Raw genomic sequence first — 19,888 nt, 5'->3', positions numbered from 1 at the left:
TCATTTATTTTTTGTTGATAAAAAAAATTAAACAAAATGTTTTGATATTACATATTGATTGTGCTTCATGCTTTAGCTTCCGGTAATAAAGATATATATCAATGCACCCAAAACCTTGATATTTCCATATATGTTTTTGTTCAAAAGTTTTATCAAAGTTTATGTATTGACGCCTTTCTATATAGGAGATTACTCCACACTTTACATATGATTTTCTATGTACAAAGATCTGACAATGCTTAAGAAATGGAGAAAATGCATTCAAAAGACAAGTAACAAGAGTTATATGATAAAAAACTTTATAAGATGAATAACACCAAAATATTAAATGCACTTCAACATTCATTTTGGACAAAAAAGTTAAAAGGTTGAGATAACGACTAGTTTTTTAACCCCTTAGTACAAGAGAAGAGGAAGAAGAGAAGTCAAGTTAGAAAGAAGTTGTGTGAAAAAAACAAAATGCTCTTGTTGCAATACTTCTCATCTTGAAAAAAAATCAACTTTTTTTATAAACTATTGATTATTATATCATTGAAAGTGTTAACTACATTAAGAGAGAGTTCATCATTGTATACATCCCTGAGACATTAAATTTTAAGTCCATTTTGAATTTTTGTGTTAGTTCTTAAACCTTCAAAATCTTGGTGTGCTATAAGCCAAGACTAACTACTCAGAATGTTATGTTGTGGAACTTCAAAAAGTTATTGTAAACAATAAATGTGTTGTAAGTCAATTATACCCATTAAAAATACTTGTGTTTTCAATCTTTAGTGAAACTTAACCCATATGTTAAGAATTAGACATAAGTTTATCTTGAGAAAAAGTTTTATAAACATTTATATGTTCATATTTTTCCTTATCTTGTTTTAAGACTAATTTTATAGTGAAATGTGTTTTGATATTTTTATGAAATGACAATTTTTTAAAAGGATAATGTAATACTCTTTTTTAAAGTGAAAACAGTTTTTTTACTAGAGATATAGAATGAAAATATATATCAACTCCACTCAATATGGTTACAAAATATCAATGAGAAATTGACCAACGATTTTAATGTCATACAAAAGTTAACAATAAAAGAAAGCATACTTCAATCTTTCATCCAAACACAAGAAAAATTATAATATTTTAAATTGTAGTATTTTTATTCTTATTTTAATAAATCAATTCTAATATGTCATGCATATAATATAAAAGAAATATGGATTTGATAAATTTGTGAACTAAATAAAATAATCCATAACAAATTAAAAGTATCATCCCGTGAGATTAGTAATCAATCGAACTTGATACTTTTGTGACCCTTAAAAAGAAAAACAACAAAAAGAGAAACATTGACGTATAATGAAATTGATTTTCTTAACAATGCATTACAAGATAAGTTGTGGAGGTCTCATGTAAAAAAAACTTGACGTATTTGATCAATTTTGCCTTGTAATCCATGATTGTCTTTCCTTCAACACACAAACACGTATTAAATCAGAAACCAAAAAAATAAAGCTTTACGACTAAATATCTTTTATTTCACTTCAGATTTTTATTATGATTTATAAAAATAGTACAAATATATAATAGTTATTTTCGTGTATTATTATTATTATTATTTAATATTTTATATTAGTTTTCATAAACTTGAATTGATGTTTATTAAAAAACTAAATTCATTTAATAAGGATTTAATTAGGCTATCTAAGATACTGGTATGCTGTTAACCTAGTCAAACATTCTTGATATAACAAGAAGACAAGTTGTCTTTCTTGAAATCTCTCTCTTCCGTGTCTAATGATAGTATTAAAATAATTTCATTGTTTGATTTTACGTAATCATAGTAATCCATATTTTTTTAATATGAAATTTAATGACCAGAATGGTTTACCTTTATATGAATCATATTTTTATTTAACTTAATCTTTTGTTAAACCAAACTTATATTCAAATTTGTTTTTAAATACACCATTTTAATATAATAAACTGATATTTATCATATTTTCAATCACAAATACTTGAAATATAAGTTGATTTTTTTTCTAAAATTTCATTGAGTTACATGAAATTTTGGAGATGATAAGAGTAAAATAAATATGAATCCTATTTAATGTTTGATATAAAGAAACTGGAGATAACAAGGACAATTGAACTATTGATTCATTACTTAATGCTCTTAAAATATATATTAAATGTTTATATTATCAATTATTGGTACATATAAAAATAACATTGATCTTATTTTTAGTTTTAAACTAAAGCTTGAAATCAATCATACTATTCTTTTTACAAATAAATCTATTGTATAACTCATAATAATGAAAAATGGAAATTATAATTTATAATTTTTCACATTGTTTTGAATAACTTTTTTGTGTTTATAGATCAACAAATATAAAAGAAAACACTTAGTTTAAATTTAAAAACTTCACATATATTTTTTAATGAACTAATATAAAAAATTGAAGTATTTTTTATTATATAAATGAAATCCTCTTTTAAAGTTTGTCTATTACTTTATAAATGTTGTAATGATGTTGATGACGAAAGTTGATAGGGAAAACATAATGCTAATGGGATAACTGGTAACAATGTCGATGAAAATTATATGCCAATAATGATAATATTAGTGATAGAGAAGTGCCTTCATTGTTTGTGATTGGCGGAAGTTTCATGGAGTGAAAACGAAACATGGTCCTCTTAGGAGCTATGGTGACCTTGAAGGTGCATGAAAGGTAGAGATTGAGAGTGGTGAGACCAACTCTCTTTGGTAAGGGGTATTTGTGAAGATCAATAGCCTAACCTAAGAGGTTTTTGGGCAAGAAGTGAAATTGGCACAATTTGGCAGCAATTCACTAAGTATATTAATCTTGCAAAACTAAGAGTCAAGACACTCCTTAAATAGCTTGGGAGGTCGGTTTACACAAGGTGAAAATGAGAGGGAAATTTCTAAGCTATGCAAGAGTGAGTTGGCGCCTAAAATTCAGCACATGGGAAGTAAGTTCTAGAATCTAGCATGTTCAAATAGATCTAGAACTTACACTCCACCTTGGGTTAGTGTAGGTCGGTCCTAAGTTTAATTAGGAGTTTAGGGAACTCTAATTAAACTTAGGTTAGCATTTTAGGTACCAATTTGCATGTTCAACAAAATTACAAAACAAATAGTCTATGCTACTTTTAACAAGAAATTAAAAGCTATTCTTCGCTAGGAGCTTTGGCATCTTTGAGCATGTATAGATAGGTCTCTCTTCCATCAGTAGCAGTGTTTCAATCCTCTTCAAGCTTTCTAGCCATGACCCTAGTGATTGGCCCAATATGACATGGTGGTGGGCTCTCAGTTGTAGTGGTGCTTGGGCCTCTTCCATCATCCCCTCCCCCTTGAAAAAGATTTGTCCTCAAATCCAACGTGTCATCTTCTTCATTAGTACCTACAAAAGGAGACAAATCAATGACATTAAAGGTATCATGTACTCCATATTCTGCAGGCAATTCAAGTTTATAAGCATTGGTATTGACTCTTTTGAGGACTTGGAAAAGTCCATCACCACGGGGACTAAGTTTAGACTTTCCCTTAGTGGGAAACCTATCCTTTCTAAGATGAAGCCAAACTAGGTCTCTGATAGCTGTCGTTTTGCTGTCAAATTAATATGATTCTAGCGTAGACTTGTCTAACACTAGAGAGATGATAGTATAATTGTGGACAAATGTCCCCAAGTCGTCTCCCAACGAATCCAATAGTAAAATCAGTTGATCAGGGTTTAAAATCTATCTGCAAGCAATAAAAATTAGCAATAACAATAAAGATGAAAAGGGGGTTTGAGATAGTTGTGCAAAAAATATAAAAGAAATTAAAATAACAAATAAAAAGCGGTTGATCCCAAGTTCTTCCACCATTGAATTCTTCACAGGTTCTCTAAAGATTAATCTTTTCTCAATCCTCCAACAGAGCTAAACCAGATTGAACATGCGCCAATCTGATTCAACTAAAACTCACCAGTAAAGCATGCGTCTACTAGTTTAATCAATACCCATTTTGTTCCATGCGTATACTCCATGGGAATGCTTACCTCCTCTCCTTTGAATCATGCGCCCAAAAAATGAATTAGAACAATGCGAACTAACTAAGAAACCAAAGTTTAAGATAAGGAAGACTCTCAATTATGCGTTCAAGTACAACCTCTCACAAAAACCAGTTTTCCAGGAGATTAGACAATAAAAACAACTGCTATAGAGAATTAAAAATCGAAACTTTTATTGAACAAAACCTCAGAACTCAATGGGGAATTACAAAAGAATCAACCAAAAAGGTTTAGCCTTCCATGCGGAGGCAAAACAAAAGAATTACTAAGAAGAAAATAAACTAAGAAAACCCTATGAAGCTCTATCTTTTCTCCTTGATGCTTGTGTCCTTTTATAGGCTTTTCTGCTCCAAGGATCTTAAGAGAATATTGTAGTTTATATTTTGTTAACCGTTTCTAAGTTTCCATCTTTCCAGAATTCTTGTATTTTGCAGAAGATTTGCTTCCAATTCTGTTTCTGAGATATTGTAGATTTTATTTTCTCTTTCTTCTCCTCAGAATTTGTTTCCTGTTTTGGTTCAAGAAGCAACTTGGACTTTTGCATATTTGGCCAATTCACAAAGGTAGATGCTTCCTCCGGATAATTTACTCTAAAAACACAAAATTAACAATAATAATAGTTAAGGCCCAAATAAACCCAATTATAAGAATATTAATTAAAACAATGGATTTATTTATTATTATAGTCCAATAATCTATGAATAAGGCTAGTGAGTGTGAATAAATATATGCTCATCAGTTTCCTTCCTCAAAAATAATTTCTCTCTTTCCCTTATTGTTGTACTTGACATATTTCTTAGTTTGTTGTTGTATTTGTGCTTTAACCTTCTCATACATTTTCTTAACAAATTCAGCTTTGGTAGCGCCTTCCTTATGAACAAAAGTTTGTGGATTAGGAAGGGGTAACAAGTCCAAAGGAGTAAAAGGGTTAAAATCATATACAACTTCAAATGGAGAAATATTAGTAGTCTTGTGAACTACTCTATTGTATGCAAATTCAATATGGAGAAGATACTCATCCCAAGATTTGTGGCTACCCCTCATGACTGCCCTAAGCATAGTAGAAAGAGATCTATTGACTACTTCAGTTTGTCCATCCGTTTGAGGATGACATGATGTGGAAAATTATAGTCAAGTGCCAAGTTTTTCCCAAAGAGTTTTCCAAAAATGGCTTATAAACTTTGGATCTCTATCTGATACTATGCTTCTAGGTAATCCATGAAGTTTCACCACTTCTCTAAATAAGAGTTTGGAAATATTTTGAGCATCATCCACTTTGTGGCATGGAATAAAATGTGTCATTTTGCTAAAACGATCCACAACCACAAAGATGGAGTCAAAACCTCTTGCAGTCCTAGGGAGTCCTAGAATAAAATCCATGCTAATGTCTTCCCATGGAGCACTTGCAATCGGTAAAGGGGTATAGAGTCCATGAAGCATTGTTTTAGATTTAGCTTTTAAACATGAGATACATCTAAAACAATGTCTTTGGACATCTCATCTCATGTGTGGCCAAAAGAATTTTCCTTTCAAAAGATCAAGAGTTTTTTCAACTCCAAAATGGCCCATGAGACCTTCTTCATGAGATTCCTTTACAAGAAGTTTTCTATGTGTGCCTTGAGGTATACAAAGTTTGCCTTCTTTAAAGAGATACCCCTCGGATACTTAGAATCCTTCTTCTTCTCTACGTTCACACTTAGCAAAGATAGATACAAAATCTTGATATTCTCTGTAAAAATCTCTTATGTTGTCAAATCCAAGAATTTGGACTCCAAGTTTTGAAAAGAGCACATGTCTCCTTGAGAGAGCATTAACTACTATGTTTGTGCTACCCTTCTTGTATTTGATGACATAAGGAAATTGTTCAAGAAATTCCATCCATTTTGCATGACGTTTGTTCAACTTATGTTGACCCTTCAAATATTTTAAAGACTCATGATCACTATGTATGACAAATTCTTTAGAAACTAGATAGTGTTCCCAAGTCTTTAAGGCCCTCACAAGTGCATAAAGCTCTTTGTCATAGGTGGGATAGTTAAGGGTGGCTCCATGAAGTTTTTCACTAAAATAAGCAATTGGATGCCCTCCTTGTAATAAAACCGCACCTATACCAACTCTCGATGCATCACACTCTAGCTCAAAAGTGTTGGCAAAATTAGGAAAAGCTAGAATGGGTGCATTAGTGAGTTGAGCTTTTAGACTCTTGAAGGCTTGTTCATGCTTCTCAGTCCAATAAAATGGAGTGTCTTTCTTCACTACCTCATTGAGTGGTGCAGTTAGACTTGAGATGTTAGGCACAAAACGTCTATAAAAACTTGCCAAACCATGAAAACTCTTAACATCTCCTACATTTTGTGGTGTTGGTCATTCTTGGATGGCTTTGATTTTCTCGGGGTCAACATGCACACCATTTTTGTTAAATACAAAACCTAAAAATACTACACTATCTACACAAAAAGTACATTTATCACTATTAGTAAACAAACTATTAATTCTAAGCACTAAGAGAACTTCCCTAAGGTGTCTTAGGTGGTCATCTAGGCTTTGACTATAGACTAGAATATCATCAAAATAAACTACTACATATTTACCTATACAATCTCTCAAGACATGATTCATGAGCCTCATGAAAGTAATAGGTGCATTAGTGAGACCAAAAGGAATCACCAACCACTCATATAGTCCAAATTTGGTTTTAAATGCATTTTTCCTCTCATCACCCTCTTTGATTCTAATTTGGTGATATCCATTTTTAAGGTAAATTTTGGAAAATATGATGGACCCATGTAATTCATCAAGCATATCGTCTAGTCTTGGGATTGGATGCCTATACTTGATGGCGATGTTGTTGATGGCTCTACAATCACAACACATTCTCCACTTGCCATCTTTCTTATGCACCAACAAGACAGATACAACACAAGGGCTTAAGCTCCTTTGAACCCAACCCTTCTCCAACAAATCTTGTACTTGAGATTCTATCTCCTTAGTTTCCTCCGGATTAGTTCTATAGGTTGGTCTATTAGGTAGACTAGCTCCCGAAACTAAATCAATTTGATGTTCTATACCTCTAAAAGGAGGAAGTCCTATGGAGCTTTCCCTAGAGAATATATCATCAAATTTTTGTAAAAGCTCTTTTACTTGAGGAGGTAGGATCAAAGTCTCAAGATTAGTGGCAGTGCATGTAAGTGTTCCTTTACAAAAGATAAGGCTTTGAGGTTGTTCAACATAAAACATATTTTCAAAGGTATTTTTAGATGGATTGTCTTGTTGAATGACCTTGTAGGAAGGAACACTATTCTCCCACGCCTTTTGCTCCCTAAGGACTCTCTTTTTTTCTAATTTGATTTTTTTTTTCTCTTCATCCCTCTTTTGTTTCATTTGTACTTGATTTCTTACCACTTGAGAATGTTGTAAAGGATTGAGTATAAACTTCTTTTCATTATGGGTGAAGGTAATCTCGTTGGTTAGACCATTGTGCATGGTTTTCTTGTCAAATTGTCAAGGTCTACCCAATAAGATGTGACAAGCTTTTATGGGTACTACATCACATAAAACGTTATCTTTGTAGTTACCCATAGAAAACTCGACTTTCACTTGCTTGTCTACAGTTAGTTCCTCATCTTCATTGATCCATTGAAGTTTGTAAAGTTTTGGATGAGGGACTATTTGTAGATGTAGCTTTTCAACCATCCTAGCGCTACAATAATTGCAACAAGAACCACTATACATAATGAGAGAACATATGTTTTCGAAAACTTTGTATCTTGTATGAAAGATGTTCTCTCTTTGTGTTTCTAGATTCACGCTAGTTTGGTTGCTGAGGGTCCTTCTAATCATCATTAATTCCCCCTCACGAGGATATACTTTCTTTTTATTCTCCTCCTCTTCTTTCCCACTAGGTGCATCATCACAACTACTATACTCATCTACCCCCCTTAAAAACAAAGTTCTTTGATTTGGGCATTGAGCTTGTACATGACCTCTTCCAAAACACTTAAAACATTTAACATCCCTAATGCGAATGGGTGGAGTGAGCATATCTTTACCTACACTTTTGGGAGTCTCTCTTGGTTTTTCTTTAGGTGCATTCTCCTTCCTTTTAAAGTCTCTTCTTGGATAAGAGTTAGGGTATGAACCTTCCTTACGACTTGAAGTTTCCTTAAATTTTGTTGTTCAACCTTGGTACATAGTTGAACCAAATCATTCAAGTATTGGTAGGGTAAGAGTTCAACTCTATCTCTAATATCAAGATTAAGCTCACTTAGAAATCTTGCTATGGTAATGGATTCGGATTCCCTAACGGAGGCTCTCATCATATATAGTTCCATTTTCTGCCTATATTCCTCTACACTCATGGTCTTTTGTTGGAGTCTTTGGAGCTTGTCCATTAACTCCCTATTGTAGTAAGAAGGAATATAGTGGCGTCTTAAAGCTCCCCTAAGATCATTCCAATACTCTATGGGAGGGTCTTTATGAAGACGCCTATCTCTCTCAAGGGTCGTCCACCCATACATAACATTGCCTTGAAAACTTAGAGTGGCTAAGGGTACTTTGTTTTCTTCACTCACTTTGTGATAAACAAACAATTGTTCTACTTTCATCTCCCAATCTAGATAAATTTCTACATTTTCTTTACCATGGAAATGAGGTAGATCTACCCTAACCTCTTTAAGGCTTTCTTTCTTTTCTAACTCTCCTAAGGGGTGGTTTATAATATTCATTGATCCTAAGACTTTGTTCTCCATATGATTCATTGCCCCTAGAGTTAGATGTATGCGGACTTTTTTTGGATTTAGTATATTCATCTTTAACCATTTTCAAATCATCTCGCATTAAAGCAAATTGAGCATCCCTTTCCTTAAGTTGGGACTCATGATGCAATTGTCTATATGAAAGTGCTTGAACATCTTGGGCAATTTTTTCCAAAAGATTTTTAAGAATTGTTCCTTCACTTTCATTAGAATTGTGAGATGGAGAAGACATGGTTAAAGACTTGTGTTATAAGTACTTTATCCCAAAAAAGATAAGGATAGTAGTGAAGGTAGCTTTCCAGGAAAGAGAGGTGGATCACTAGGATCTCTTAAGTATCAAGTCTTTCCTTGCCAAAATCTATCCCTCAAAACTTGTCACAAACCTTTTTCTAAGTAAACTACGTAAGTCACAAGTAGAAATGAAAACACAATTTTTATGCAAAGAAAACAATGCAAAGCAATTAACAACACAAAACAAGTAAGTAAAACAAAACAATTACTAAGCACAAATTAAAGATTACTAACTAAAAAGCTTTAAACTAGATGAATCCTAAGGTGAGGCTTCTAGACACTTAGAGCCATTGAAGACAAACTCACCGTCTACTACGTAATTATTCCACTAATTGATCAAAGTTTAATGTAATTACAACTCAAAGGAAATACAAAAGAAATTGAATTACACAAAATAAAATTCAGATTTCCTAAACTATGCACTCCTTGGCTTGCGGTTGATCTTTCTTGATGCGCTCTACAATGTGTATGTGTTTGTATTTCTATTTGTTGCAGTTCCTTGCCTTAACCTCTTACGGTTAGTCAATTAAAATCTCCCAAAACAGTACCTACTAAGTAGGGATGGACTCACCACAAAGGTTAATTCCAACTTAACAAGCACCAATTTGAAATTTTTTCACCAATAATTAGAGGTCAACAAATTAAAGCAAAGAACAATTCAAATTTAGAATAGGACAACAACAAATGGAGTAATTTGTATGACACAACTAGAAGGAATGTTGAATAAATTTGACAAGCAATCAAATAAGCACTCAATAAAAGATGGCACACAAATTGAACCTAAAGAATGACACTAGAATTGATTAAAAAAAAGAGTACTACTGGAAAATTTAGGCACAAAAAGCGTTTATGCTGAGCTGGCTATTTGAAATTTGGATTTGAAATTTGAACCACTAACAACTCAAAATCTTAGCAAACTTTTGGCTCTGGAATCACACCAAAACAATGCACCAAATAATTGTGATAAATTTTTCAAATATATTGTCAAATTACCGTCTCTATTGGCGCCAGGATCTACACTTTTTTTGTTTGATTTATCATTTATTTTTCTATTTTGTCTTTTGAGTTGATTCTTTTTTTCTTGTTTTTCTAACACATCAATCTGTATAAATCCAGAGTTTCATAATTTTTCTTCAACGGATTTTAATTTGATAAGTAAAATCAGCTAGCATAGAATTGAAAATAGAGTGATCCTAATTCTGGAATTAAAAAAAGTTTGAAGAAACTTCAAGAACACAATGAAATTGATGTATAGAATTTGTATGGATCTAACACACAAATATGAACTCAAATCTAAAAGGAAAAAACACCAAAGGATCAAACAAATTCAGATTAAAACTGGACTCAAAGTAAATCAAGAAACCAAAATTATCAAAAACAACACTACATGGAATTGATGACAATTTAGGAGAAACATGACTAGACAAAACACAATTGAATTCAAAAATTAAAGTGACTCAAAGAAACACAATATAAACCGATTGAAATTGCAATAAAGACTCAAATAAACCAAAAACAGAACAACAATACAAATTTATATGGATCCTACACAAAATTTGCTAAATAGAAGCTCAAGAACAAATTGAACATGAATGCACTGATTAGATTAAACCAAACAACATCTAACACAAAATTAAACTAAAAAATAGCAAGACAATCAAGCATTCATGAAGAACAACACGGATTTGAATGAACACAAAAATTAAAAATGAAATAAGGCACTTATCTCTTGAAGATCATGACTCTAGGTACCAAATGATGGAGAAGTGCCTTCATTGTTTGTAGAATTGTTGGTGATTGGCGGAAGCTTCATGGAGTGAAAACGAAACAAGGTCCTCGTAGGAGCTATGATGACCTTGAAGGTGCAAGAAAGGTAGGGATTAAGAGTGGTGAGGCCAACTTTCTTTGGTAAGGGGGATTTGCGAAAATCAATAGCCTAACCTAAGAGTTTTTTGGGCAAGAAGTGAAATTGGCACAATTTGGCAGCATTCACTAAGTATGTTAATCTTGCAAAACTAAGAGCCAAGACACTCCTTAAATAGCTTGGGAGGCCGGTTTACACAAGGTGAAAATGAGAGGGAAATTCAAAGCTATGCAAGTTGGCGCCTAAAATTCAGCACATGGGAAGTAAGTTCTAGAATCTAGCATGTGCAAATAGATCTAGAACTTACGTTCCACCTTGGGCTAGTGTGGGTCTGTCCTAAGTTTAATTAGGAGTTTAGGGAACTCTAATTAAACTTAGATTAGCATTTTAGGTACCAATTTGCATGTTCAACAAAATTACAAAAGAAATAGTCTATGCTACTTTTAACAATAAATTAAAAGCTATTATTCGCTAGGAGCTTTTGGCATCTTTGAGCATGTATAGATAGGTCTATCGACCATCAGTAGCAGTGTTCCAATCCTCTTCAAGCTTTCTAGCCATGGTCCTAGTGATTGGCCCAATATGACATGGTGGTGGGCTCTCAGTTGTAGTGGTGTTTGAGCCTCTTCCATCAATTAGTGATAATGATAATGACAATAATGAGTTTGATAATAACAAACAATGATATCAATAATGGTGATAACCACGATGATATATCATTTGTTAAGATGAAAATAACATTATAATAACAATAACAAAATAATGATAATTGTAATCAAAAGTGGTAATAAAAGTTTCGACAATAATAGTAAAAACAATGGTATTTACTTTAATATCAATTATTTAGTAGTAATACTAACATAATGGTTATTGTAATAAAGATACTAATGATAATTGAAACAATGAGGATAATAGTGACAATAAAAAATGACAATAATAACAACAACAAAAGTGACAAGAGTACTAAGAATAACAATAATATTAATGAAAATGAATGAGAATAATAATGTAGTTAATAACCTTTCGTTCTATTCTATACTTCAACTTTCCTTACAATAAAAATACACTACTGTAATAACAAAATATTCAAGAAATGAAATATTATACCTTTTTTAGTGCCCCGATAATTAATTATATCAAGATAAAAATATTACTCTAATATATATATTATTATTATCACATTAATGTTTAAAATTAAGAACATAGCTAATAAATTTTTAAAGATAGAAATGATAAATAAGTTTTGAGCTCTACATTAATACCCTTTACACTTTTGAAAACATATTTGATAGTTTTGACTTAAAAAAAAATAATAATACTACAAATAGTCCATGTTTAGACTGTTTCCTTTTCAAAATTTTGTACCAGACCAATATCGCTACTCCTAGAAATTGCAACGAGTTGGTGTTTTTGATTTATCCAGAAGAAAGAAATGTTTTAACAAATTTGTTATTAACCATCATTGTAGAACTATTCTGTTTGCTTAAGTTGAACAACAACTCAAAAAAGACTTAAGATTTTGAAGGCTTGATTTGTTGGTAGGTTACAAACGTTTAGAAGAGTCCCTTTACCAAAGAAAGAGTGGTGATAAGTTAGAATTGTTGCTTTTCTACAACTTCTAATAATCTTATAAGCTAACAATTCTTCTTATTGTCCTTTCTGTTTATCTTCAACTTTTATCCAATAAAAGACTTTATCGATGACGACCCCTTGCCGAATAAGACAACACATCCCAAGAATCCCACACTCTTTCAACCCTTTTCTTTGCACTTTATTACTAATTAATATTTATTAAAAACGATCAATTTATTAAATATACATAAATTAGATAATCTTCCAAAGCTTGATTTATTCAATGAAATCATTTTCAGGAAATGATATTTGAATACTATTAAATTAAAAAAAACAAACAAAAACTTTGATAACACATGTTGATAGAAGTAATTCTCACTCTCACCAGTTGCACGTTATGATTAAGAATCACATAACGTTATCATATCATTCCATTTGGCACTAAATTTCGGAACGGCGCAATAAAATATATAGTGTTGAAAATGTAATTAAGAATAAATAAATATATAAAATATAAACACTAAGATTATAAATTAAATAATTAAAAAATAATAAACCTAGCCATCATTAATAACTTGATTATTTAGTTAATATTTTTAAAAACGGGTTTCCCACTTCAAGTGTGGCTAGAGCAAACGTTATATGTGTCGGAAAGAAGAGAATGTGATAAAGAACCTCTTTTTCTCTCTCTCTTTGTTTTGGTACGGTTTGGTTGTGCCCACTGTCCTGTTTCGGTTTCCGTTCCCTTCTGAGAGCAGAAGAATCAAATCAATTCTTCACCGTTCGTTCATTCAATTCATTTTCTTCCGTTTTTCCTGTTTTTTTCTTCTGAAAATAAAAATAATATTTTTGATTTAAACGTAGAACCCCACCCTCAGATTTCACCCCCAGAATCTTGATCCCTTTATCCAGAAGCGTGCTTGTTGGTTTTTTTCCCATTGGGTTGCTGCTGTTGTTGGTGTTCAGTCTTCGTGGAAAAGAAATGGCGTCGAGTATAGGGATGATGGATAGTGCATACTTTGTCGGCAGAAATGAGATTCTCACTTGGATCAACAATCGCCTTCAACTTAACCTCTCTCGCATTGAGGAGGTAATCCTCTTGGTTCTTGTACTTGCCAACATTGAAAAATAAATAGAAAAAGAATGATTTTTTGGTTGATACAGAAATGTGGTTTCTTTATTTCATTTGTTTATGTTATTGGGCTTGTGTTTCATGTCATTGTCTGAATGCCGGTTGTTTTTTTTTTTTTTTTAAATTTAAATCTTGTGGGGTTATTGATACTTTCTTTGCATTTTATTTTTCTCTACCAAAAAAACTTGTAATACATTGTGTTTTATTTCTCTCTTTTTTTCGTTTTTAACCTCATTCATACATATTGGCATTTTCGATTCCTCGTCTTATTTCGGGTGATTGCTATCTCAATGTGCGGTTTTAATGATGGTGAGGTATTAGGGTTCTTGAAAGAATTAGAATCTGGTTTTGATGTGGTTTTGCTTTTGAATAACTTGCTAGAAATGCTGCGGCTGGAGTTTCTTTGATGGTTTTGCTAAATGTGGTTGAATAACAAATTCTGAGGATTATGCTGGAATCTGGAAATTTTGTTTTAGCCAGTTGATTTGTGTTCATCCAGCTGTTGTTTGATCTGTTCGTTGGATTTTTGTCTTTTCATTGTGGGTTTTGAAAGAAAATATTCTAAGTTATCGGTCGAGTGTTTCTATAGTTTTGATGATTATTGTTTGATATACGATCCTTTATCCTTTTTGAAAAAAAAGTAGTCAATTTTTTTTCTCATGTTACCAAATTTTTTTCCAATGCTATACTTGTGTATAGTATGCACACTTGGTGTTAGTGTCAAAAAATTTGGACAGTCAAGGATGTTTATAATTAAGTTTGCTAATTCGTTATTGTTAATGCTGAGGTAAAGTGTGAACATCCCATGGAGTGGAACTAAAATTGATTTTGCACTGAGCTTGTGTGGTTTGTTTTCCCTCCCCTCACTTTTTCTCCTAAAGAACAAATTTGGGGAAATAATTCTATTTCAAATTTGCTGATGTTCACAATAGTTAATGACAGTAAAGATTATTAGCTAATGCTAAAGTTAATTAAGCTTATTATCTATGATGAGCGTCTATTAGTTTTTTGTTCATTCCTGCTTATTCCTTATGCTTATTGCTAGGCTGCATCTGGTGCTGTGCAATGCCAGATGATGGACATGACATATCCAGGGGTTGTTCCAATGCACAAGGTGGCCATATGACTTTGTTCTAACTTCTTTTATGCTCTTCTGTTATTGCGAAGATTAGTTTTTAAAACTTGTGAGTTTGTTGTTCTAGGTGAATTTTGATGCAAAGACAGAGTATGACATGATTCAGAATTACAAAGTTCTGCAGGATGTGTTCAACAAGCTGAAAATTGAGAAGGTATCTTTAAGATTTTAAACTTTCAAAGGAATGATTCATCATTGGTAAAATATTTATCATATGGGTTAATATGTGTTTATCAAGACCTAAAAGTTCTAATGAGGAGTAAATATAATGGTTTGATTCCAGATCTGTGAGAGTGAGATTATTATTTTTTTTTCCTCTTACCTTTCTGTTCCCGACTGCAATTATTGTTGGTATTACTTCTATGCTTTGTTGTGCATTCAGAGTTCATTTCTCAGTTTACTCACTTTCTTGGGCTATGCAATCCCAGTTTCATTGGTTGCATGAGTTCAATGCCAGGGTGTGAATCTCCATCTTGATTTTACAGTCAATACATTTCAGATTATAACCTGAGATTGAAAACTTGTATACTTTGACACAATTAATAGTAGATGCCTATATTGGGCTAACTTGACTACCATGTGGCAGCATATTGAAGTTGGAAGGCTTGTTAAAGGCCGACCTTTGGACAACTTGGAGTTCCTTCAATGGCTAAAACGTTACTGTGATTCTGTAAATGGAGGCATTATGAATGAGTATGCTTTCTGAGTTCTTTACAATATTTTAATAGTTTTGATCACCTCAGTTTCTATTTTTTCTTGTAGAAATGCATAAATCTATCATTTTTTGTGATACATATGGAGTTTAAATACAATAGTGTTGACAAATAAATAAAGTGTCATGTATAATAATTTAAAAAATATTAAATTAATAAAAGTTAAAAATTCGATATTTTATTAGTTTCTCAAAAGATTGTTGTCTGTGAATACTCTTGAAGGCTTATACATGTGGCGAGTTCATTATGCTATCGAAATAGAATAAAAAATATTGAGGAACATGAGAAAGTTATTCCCGAAACACAAAATGACTCTGCAATCGTGTTATTTATTTATTAGTGTGATTGTGTTGTTTTATAGATGTTATTGAAAGAGGGCCGCCATTTACTTTTTTTGGGTGACTATGACTTATCTGTAACATTAAGATAATCCTATGACAAACCTGATCTCATGGTACTACATATGAAGTCTGGCATACAGTTAGCTAGACACTTGCTATGCTAGTACATGACCACAATGTCCCAAGTAGAATGAGATGTTCAGACTTAATTAAAAAGAAGTTGAAAGATTTTCTGGGACCATATATCTTTTGTATTATAAGGATGGGCAGCCATGGTTGTTGGTGTTCTTAAATTCCACAGGTGTACTCTTAAAGGGGAATTCCATTCTGATGATATTATAGGATGTAAGTATTATACATTTCGAAATACAAAGTTCAATGTGTAGAGAGAAACTGAATAGGGTTTGAAATTTTGTTTTTGACTTAGGTTTTACATTTAATTATTTAAAATTAGTATGTTTATTCTTTATTCCTTTTTATTTATTTAATCATGTTGCTGTATTTTGCGATTCACTGCTGGTCTATTCTAGAATAGGTTTCAGTTTCATTTAAACTCACATTCTTACTGATATTTGGATATGAAATACTAAGCTGTTCTGGCTATGCATATATGTTCTGGTCAGTATAATTTATCAAATGCTTTCCACTTTTCTTGTAGGAACTATAATCCTGTTGAGCGTAGGGGTAGTAAGGGTGGAAACCGGAATGTCAAGGGTATAAAGAGCTCAAAATCACTGCAAACAAATACTATGAATCATTCTGGTTCAGGCGACTCACTCAGTACGAATAGAACCTTTGGCTTGCTTATGGGTGTCTTTGAGTTTGAATTTAAATTGTTTTGTAGTTTTTTCATAGTGTTTTTTCTGCATTACAATTTTAACTCTTCATCCTTTTCTGTTTCCCCTTTTGGGTTTATGACCTTTTGAGTGTAGGGTCCAAGCAATTGAGGTCAAGTGGAGGAGCAGACGGGGCTAATGCTTCAGCTGATATTCAGGCTTTGTCCAAGCAGGTATATATGACTATGAAGATTAGGTTCACAATGTTTTCTGTTCGCATGACATGTGATGGTTGTAGAAATGACATGCAAGATAAACCTCTAAGCATTAAGGCATAGTTTGATACATGCTAAAGAAGGCAAATTTGAACTTATTATAGAATTCTATATTGAAGAAATTGGTACATGTACATAGAATTTAGACATTGTTGATTTCCTAATGGTTGCACCTGATATCATGCAATATACGCTTGCTGAGACCTCACCTGACACTCTATTAGGTCTTGTGTTGGTATTGCTGTTGAAAGTTTGTTACATAATAATTTAATGAAAAATGATTTAGCTTCAGTGTTTTTCATTGTTCATTATGTTTTCTACTTTCTGTTTCCCAGGTTTCTGATCTCAAACTGTCAGTGGATCACTTGGAAAAAGAAAGAGACTTTTACTTTGCAAAACTAAGGGATATAGAAATTCTTTGTCAGGCTTCAGAACTGGAGGAAGATCCTGTAAGAATTCTAATGAAGGCTTTCATTGTAGTGTAGTTATTTTTATTCACAATGGATTTGAAAGGTCTATTACTTTCCAGTGTGCTTGTGTCCAGCTCTAACTATGTTGAGCTTCAATATCAAATATCATATGATATTCTCTCAATCTATTCAAGGATTTTCTTGTCTAAATTTCTTAACATCATTTATGACTGGAAATAGTTTGGGCATTATAAATATTGGTTTGTGATAGCGGGAGGGGGTGTGGTTGAGATTCTGGATTCTCAGACCTACAAGAGGTTTGCCTTAGTCTTTTTGCAGGGTATGTGGAAGGATATCCAGTTCCTCACTGAGCAAGGTGATATTTGTGAACACCTCAAGTATCAAATCAAACTTGAGCACCTGCTAGTGTTGTGTTATTTGATCTGCTAACAATCAGCCACTCAAGGTTGAAGTGATATTACTGAAAGGGAAGGATGATGTTCTGATTGTTATATATGTTGTCTTAAGTCAATTTTTCAAACAATCTATTGGACCAGCAAGAAATCTGGTTCAGTAGTTAGAAATCTGTTATATAGATTTAAAGAAGCTTTTTGTTTGGTGTAGTTAGTCTGGATTGTAAGGAGATGGACCAAAACATCTCTAACTGTTCTGGAGAATTGTGCTGCATTTTATTTTTCTCTTTTTCATTCTCAACTTTTCTATATATGTAGTCAAATAAAAGGATTCTTTGCAGGGTTTGGAGCCTGCACTGTAATCCTCTGCCCTACCTTTACCCTATGCTGTTTATATTTGTTTGTTTGTTTTGGTATGATTCAGCTGCATAGTGTTGGAAACAAATTACTGCCCTTTATATAACAATCTATTCCTAAATCAATAGTAAATTGGGCATTTATACAAAAGTCAATTCCTTTATTACATTTTATTTACGCAGATGTCTCAGGCAATTAAGAAGATATTGTATGCGGCTGATGCAAAAGGATCAGCATTAGATGAAGCTCAGGAATACCTTAATGAAGTCATCAATGGTGTTGAAGGTGAAGGTGAAGTTGAAGGTGAAGTTGAAGTTGAAGCAGAAACTGAAACCTGATAACTACTCTTACAAAATGATCCTGGCTGGTATGCACAAGATATTTGTCAGGTCCCTGGTAAAACAAGCGTTAGTGCCATCTGTGATGACTAAGACTGGTTATCCTTCTCCATGCCATGGCCATGAATTGCCATAATGACATAGCTGTAGTTTTATGGATCTTTTGTTTCTTATTGTAAGCCTGGATGGATAATCAAATATTCTGGTTATGTTTCCCATAAATAAATAATCTCATTGTCCTTGATATCAGTTTTAAAAGAATTTCTCCAATGAACTTTTTTTTAAATGGATTCAACCTCTGCAGTATGTATGTATGAAATTTGCTATGTTTTATGTATTTTACAATCTATAAGTATGAATGAAATGAATTCCTTTTACTTTTAAAAGGGTGCAAGAAATGTTATATTTTGTTTTGCCACTTGAGATTTTTCAAGAAATTGATCATGATGATGTTAATACTACTAATCAAATTCCAATATCATTTGAAATTCCAAGTAGAAAACTCTATACTGTATTTGAGAATTTATTTATATTATCCAATGTTATAGGATTTTATGCACATATGAATTAATGGTTAAGGTATTGAAGTTTGGTGTGATCTTAATGTAAAGCATTGTCCAATCATTTAATTGTGATAATATTAATTATATGGTTAGTTTTTTCTATTTAGGACAAGAATTTAAACCTTTTTTTTCAAAAGTTGTAAACTATTTAGTCAAAAGATTAACCAAAACAGAACAACTCTCATGAATTAGTCTTAGGTACACGTGACAGATATCAAAAAGATGAATTAGTTTAGGTAAAGTTTAACATTTTATTTTTTATTTCTCTTCTCCTTAAAAAAAATTATTCAATTCAAATAGAATTTTACGGAAATGTACTTTACTTTTTTAAATTTTTTTTTGAGAGATTCAACCTCCTTTCCAAGGGGTAAATTCCCTATCTAGCACCATTTACACTTTTATTTTCCTAACTAACACCCTTTTGTTTTTATTTCTCACCCTTTTGTTTTTATTTTCCTATCTAGCACCCTTTTATTTTTTATTTCCCTATCCAGCACCATTTCAAAAATAAATAAATAAATAATAATTCTTTTTTATAATTTTAATTTTGAATGCATTAAAAAATAAGTATTTTTAATGTTTAAAATAGTTAGAAATATAATTAATGAATAAAGAAATGAGTTTTTACAAAATAAAAATAAAAAAGTAATAAATTAAAAATGTTTAGTTTAAATTATTTTTTTAAGAATGAAGAAAATAAGAAATTAAACCCTATAACAACATAAAAGTTGAATCTATAAACATAAATTAGTATTTATTTTTATTATTATTGATGATGTAATCATGTTAATTTCAAGTAAAAAATACAGGACATAATTATAAAAAAACCAAAGTCAATTAGTATTAATTAATAGTGAACACATAAATAATATTGAAGTGTCTACCCTAAA

General features: G+C 31.9%; 1 protein-coding gene across 1 annotated transcript; it reads left to right on the top strand.

Moving 5' to 3' along the window:
- Positions 1–13,158: 13,158 nt before the first annotated feature.
- On the top strand, positions 13,159–18,679 carry LOC137821623 (microtubule-associated protein RP/EB family member 1B). Its single transcript, XM_068626305.1, has 8 exons — positions 13,159–13,635; positions 14,723–14,791; positions 14,880–14,966; positions 15,399–15,505; positions 16,525–16,646; positions 16,799–16,875; positions 17,253–17,366; positions 18,280–18,679. The coding sequence occupies exons 1-8, from the start codon at positions 13,528–13,530 to the stop codon at positions 18,433–18,435; spliced, it is 840 nt and encodes a 279-aa protein (XP_068482406.1). The 5' UTR covers positions 13,159–13,527; the 3' UTR covers positions 18,436–18,679.
- Positions 18,680–19,888: the final 1,209 nt, after the last annotated feature.

This window comes from Phaseolus vulgaris, chromosome 9 (assembly GCF_051622355.1).
Source record: "Phaseolus vulgaris cultivar YP4 chromosome 9, ASM5162235v1, whole genome shotgun sequence".
Taxonomy (NCBI): Eukaryota; Viridiplantae; Streptophyta; class Magnoliopsida; order Fabales; family Fabaceae; genus Phaseolus; species Phaseolus vulgaris.
This window is presented reverse-complemented; position numbering and strand designations above follow the sequence as displayed.

Coding starts and splice junctions, on each gene's coding strand:
- LOC137821623 (XM_068626305.1), top strand. CDS start 13,528: ATGGCGTCGAGTATAGGGATGATGGATAGTGCATACTTTGTCGGCAGA. Junction 13,636..14,722: donor ACCTCTCTCGCATTGAGGAG/GTAATCCTCTTG, acceptor GCTTATTGCTAG/GCTGCATCTGGTGCTGTGCA. Junction 16,647..16,798: donor TGGTTCAGGCGACTCACTCA/GTACGAATAGAA, acceptor TTTTGAGTGTAG/GGTCCAAGCAATTGAGGTCA.